The 5,362-nt window shown below is 40.5% G+C and overlaps 1 protein-coding gene across 1 annotated transcript; it reads right to left on the bottom strand.

Moving 5' to 3' along the window:
• Positions 1–2,551: 2,551 nt before the first annotated feature.
• On the bottom strand, positions 2,552–4,303 carry LOC131597554 (uncharacterized). Its single transcript, XM_058870245.1, has one exon. The coding sequence runs from the start codon at positions 4,301–4,303 to the stop codon at positions 2,552–2,554; it is 1,752 nt and encodes a 583-aa protein (XP_058726228.1).
• Positions 4,304–5,362: the final 1,059 nt, after the last annotated feature.

Here is a 5,362-nt window from a genome sequence, read left to right as displayed (position 1 = left end):
TGCATCTCCTGTGGCTTCGTTCCAAATTACCTTAACTAGTAGTATCTCCTTGTTTCTAAGGCGCTTTATCTTCTTATCTCCGATTTTTAGTGGGGGTACCTCAAATGACAAGTTTTCCTTCAACTGGATGTCATCGGGTGTGATCACATGCGAGGGATCTGGAACATATTTCCTTAATTGACACAGGTGGAACACATCATGAATTTTTGATAGTACCGGTAGTAGTGCAATTCTGTATGCAACTTTCCCAATCCTCTCTGTGATTTGGTATGGTCCAATAAATTTAGGGGTCAGTTTTCTCGCCTTTAAAGCTCTACCTACACCGGTGGTTGGGGTGAGTCGAAGAAATACATGTTCTCCTTCCTCAAACTCCAAAGGCCTACGACGCCTGTCTGTATAGCTCATTTGGCGATCTTGGGAAACTTTCATTCTTTGCCGAATCATCTTAACTTTATCGGTAGTTTGTTGCACCATCTCTGGTCCCACTATCATATTTTCTCCATCTTTATACCAACATAGTGGAGTCTGGCATCGCCTTCCGTAGAGAGCCTCATATGGGGCCATCCCAATGCTTGCATGAAAACTGTTATTGTACGTGAATTCTATCAGTGGCAAAACATCATCCCAACTTCCTCTGTCATCCAACACACACGCTCTTAGTAAATCCTCTAGTGACTGGTTAGTCCTTTCCGTCTGGCCATCCGTTTATGGATGATATGCCGAGCTCAACCTTAACTTAGTACCCAATGCGACATGTAGTGTTTTCCAAAAATGGGAGGTAAATTTAGGATCCCGATCTGACACAATGCTCACAGGTACTCCGTGAAGCCTCACAATCTCGGCTATATAAATCTCGGTTAGCTTCTCAGTTGTATAAGTCGTCTTAACGGCTAAGAAGTGAGCAAACTTTGTCAAACGATCTACTATAACCCAGATTGAGTCATTTTTCCTCTTAGTTTTTGGTAGACCAGTGATAAAGTCCATTAAAATACTGTTCCACTTCCATTCTGGTATGTCTAATGATTGCAACATACTTGCAGGCCTCTGGTGTTCCACCTTTGCCTTCTGATAGGTTAAACATGATGCAATGTATTCCGCTATGTTTTTCTTCATACCATGCCACCAAAAATCTTGCCTTAGATCCTGGTACATTTTAGTCGCCCCTGGGTGAATACTCAACTTACTCTTATGAGATTCTTCAAGGATCGATTTTCTTAATTCTTTTGCATTGGGAACACACACCCTACCATTACATCTTAAAATATTGTCCTCACCCACCTTGAATTCTGTGGTGGTTCCTCAAACGATCAAATTCCTTTTCTCTGTAATTAAGTCGTCATTTTGACAATTGGCAATGTCTTCCAACAATCCATTTGACACTTTAATCATTCCAAACTTCAAAGCTCCTGGTGCAAATTCCACACTCAAATGTAGATCTCGAAACATTTCCAACAACTTTTGTTGACTAGCCATGATGGTTGATAATGTAGAAATACTCTTTCTGCTCAACGCATCCGCTACAACATTCGCCTTTCCCAGGTGGTATTGTAGTGTGAAGTCAAAATCCTTGAGTGTTTCCATCCATCTTCTCTGTCTCATGTTCAACTCCTTCTGGTCAAAAAGATATCTCAAACTTTTATGGTCACTGAACACGATAAAAGTACATCCATAAAGATAGTGTCTCCAAATTTTCAAGGCAAATACCACTGCGGCAAGCTGTAAGTCATGGGTAGGATAGTTCCTTTCATGAGTTTTTAACTGTCGTGATGCATATGCTACTGCTTTCTTGTGTTGCATTAGCACACATCCGAGTCCTTGATGTGATGCATCACAATAAATCTCGTAAGGTTCATCTGGTTGTGGTAAAACTAACACTGGTGAAGTTGTTAATCGCTCTTTTAGCAATTGGAAACTGGTTTCACACTTCTCAGTCCAAGTGAAAGGTTGATCCTTTCTTGTAAGTTGCGTCATTGGTGCCACAATCTTTGCAAAACCCTCAATAAATCTTCGATAATAACCAGCCAATCCTACGAAACTTCGTATATCTGTGATCCTCTTTGGTTGTTCCCACGCAAGTACGGTCTCAATTTTTCCTGGGTCCACTGCTATTCCCTCTTCTGATATGACATGGTCTAGAAAATTCATTCTTTCTAACCAAAATTCACACTTTGAAGGATTTGCATGCAATTTCTTCTCACGCAACACTTGTAAAACCAAGCGAAGATGTTCTTCATGCTCCTCCTTGTTTTTCGAATAAATGAGTATATCATCGATGAAAACTACCACAAACTTGTCCAAGAACGGATGGAAAATCCTATTCATGTAGTCCATAAAAATGGCAGGTGCATTCGTCACTCCAAACGGCATTACAAGGTATTCATAATGCCCATAACGTGTACGAAATTCCGTCTTTAGAATGTCTTCATCCCTAACTCTGATCTGATGGTAACTAGACTTTAAGTCAATCTTTGAAAAAACTACCGCCCCCTTTAACTGATCCATCAAATCATCGATTCGTGGTAAGGGATACCGGTTCTTAATAGTTGCCTTATTAAGCTTCCGATAATCTACACATAAGCGTGAACGTCCATCCTTCTTCTTCCCAAGAGGACTGGGCTCCCCAAGGGGACACACTTGGCCTGATGAATCCTTTCTCTAATAAATCTTCTACTTGACTCTTTAGCTCTACTAATTCCGTTGGTGCCATTCGGTAAGGGGAATACGAAATCGGTCCTATTCCAGGATGTAGGTCTATAAAGAACTCCACTTCACGTATCGGGGGAAATCCTAGGATCTCTAATGGGAATACATCTTGGAATTGTTGAACCACGCGTACATTCTCTATCTGAATGTCTGGGTTTACTTCTACGTTGTATAGTGACAAAAACTCTTGAGCTCCCTCCCTCAATGTCACTCTAAGTTGGTCGGCAGACAAGTATTTAACAACTCCAGGTTCAGGGAAGAATACCATCTTGCGAGTGCAGTCCAAGATGACATAGTGATAGGATAACCAATCCATCCCGAGAATGATCTCGAGTGACGGTAGGGGTAAACAAATTAAATTGACCAAAAATTCTCTATTTTGGATGACTACTAAACAGTGTAAGCATGTTGAATTCACAACTAAATTCTTGGCAGGTGTAGAAACTTGTAAATCAAAAAGCAGGGGAGATATCTTTATGTTCAAACGATTTGCACAGTCTAAGGAAATGAATGAATGGGTTGCCCCAGTATCAATCAAGGCAGTTAGAGTGTTACCTGCAACTTGGCATTCCTCTTGTATCACATTATTGGCCTGACCACTCTCTTTAGCGTCCATAGTGTAGACACGCCCTTTTGCAATGGGCCGGGCTCCACGTGTTGCATTTAGCGTCGATTCTACCTTTGGAGCCTTGCAATCTTGGGAATAGTGACCAGGTTTCTTACACTTGTAACAAGAAGGTGCATTGTCTTTGCAGTCATTAGCATAATGTCCTTCTTGACCACAATGGTAGCACATTTGTTTCCTCCTCATTTGATTTCCCTGAGGTGAATTTGCAGGACGATTTGGTTCGCGATTATTCTGAGGATGTTGGTAAGGCTTCATTCCTTGTTTACCATGATTATTATTAAGATTATTTGGACAGATAGGTCCTCCAGCAGTTAAATTTCCACCACGGTTTACCCTCTTATTCTTCATATCCTCAATCTCTTGACATTTTTCCACCAGCGTTTGGAATTGTCGAATTCCCAAAGGTACCACTGCATCCTGCATCTCATACCTCAGACCATCTTGGAAACGACAACACATGTAAGCTTCATCGACAGCATTTCTGAAGAAGCGAAAAAACATTGACAGAGACTCAAACTTGTTTGCATATGCCTCGATGGTTATACCTCCTTGGCGCAATTTCAAGAATTCTTCACCATACCTTTCCCTAGCAGTCTCAGGAAAGTATTTGGCTAGAAATTTTCGTTTAAAGGTTTCCCAATTTATTTCCTCGTAAGCACCTTCCATCATAAGCTTAGTGTTTCTCCACCAGTACTCGGCATCTCCCAGTAATTGATAGGTGGCTAAAGTCACCTTTTCCCCCTCAGGGCAATGGATTGCTCCAAATATCTTTTCTAATTCCTGAAGCCATAAATCAACAGCATCAGGACCTCCTTCCCCATGGAACTTAGGTGGGTCTTGGTGACGAAATTGAGTGAGAGTACGAGACCCAGCATCACGCTTCTCGCGCTCTCTCTTGTCTATATCTCTTTGCGTCTTAGCATTGGTTTGAACGGTCACGGTAGCTGCCATAACATTCATTGCATGAGCCATTTGATCTATGGAGAGATCATTCCTCCTAGGGGATGTAGGTGCTCTTCGGGAGGCATCTTATTCCTACAAAACCCAATACTTAGATTTAGGATCCTTCTTTGATTCTCAAGAAATATCTCATTGAATCAACTCATTATCGCAAACTTAATAAACTATTCGTTAGAACTGACTTGTCAACTACTGTAATCTAAAAGACTCTAGACCAATGACTTCCTAATTCACTTTCCTTTTGAAGATCTAAAGCCGTGCTCTGATACCACAATGTAACACCCCGATTTTTAACAGCGAGAGTGTATTTTTTTTAAAACAACAAAGTCTTTGAAATAAAACATCTATAATCATTTTTAAAATAAATCAGAGTAAACTTTTGTAAGACAATGATCATAACACATGGCCTTTTGTACAATTTTTTTCTCAATTAAAGGTTTAAGAACAAAAATCAAACATTTTGTCTAAAAGATCATAATGACAATCTTTATTTTAACAAATAAATAGACAGATTTTACCACAATACGAGTTCCAGAGGAAACAGTAAGGAAGAGTAAGCAATGACTTCAACAACAACCCCTAAGCTGATCTTGAATTGAAAGCCAAGGATGACGTAGTACAAATGACTCACTATGACATTGAGTCTTGATGATTTCGATCGCCAAAGACATACACATCTTGCAAGTCTTCACGACACCTGGATACCCTAATTATCACGATTCCTAACAACCTGGGGGCGTTTAGCCCATTCAATGATAATAGTAGAGGGTCACGATCTAAAAATAGAATACATGAAAGAATACACAAATGCAAGTAATACATGATATACAACAGTCACAATATTTATTTCAACAAATAAAGTAAGGCATAAATATCCTAATGCAGACTCTACATGGGTGTGATCCCCCTAACCGGGTTCCTCACATGCATGAATTCTGGAATTTAACCTCTCCGCAAAGAGTCGTGGCCTCTTTCCACTAAAGGTGCAGTATTCTCCACTGACACTGACTCAATAAAATCCCACAGGATTAGGTGAGCTCAATCCACTAGAGTCCTCACCCGGTGTAGTCC

This window comes from Vicia villosa, linkage group LG4 (genome assembly GCF_029867415.1).
Source record: "Vicia villosa cultivar HV-30 ecotype Madison, WI linkage group LG4, Vvil1.0, whole genome shotgun sequence".
Classification (NCBI taxonomy): Eukaryota; Viridiplantae; Streptophyta; class Magnoliopsida; order Fabales; family Fabaceae; genus Vicia; species Vicia villosa.
This window is presented reverse-complemented; position numbering and strand designations above follow the sequence as displayed.

What these genes read in the sequence shown, in the direction of transcription:
- LOC131597554 (XM_058870245.1), bottom strand. Translation starts at nt 4,303, where the DNA reads ATGGCTCATGCAATGAATGTTATGGCAGCTACCGTGACCGTTCAAACC.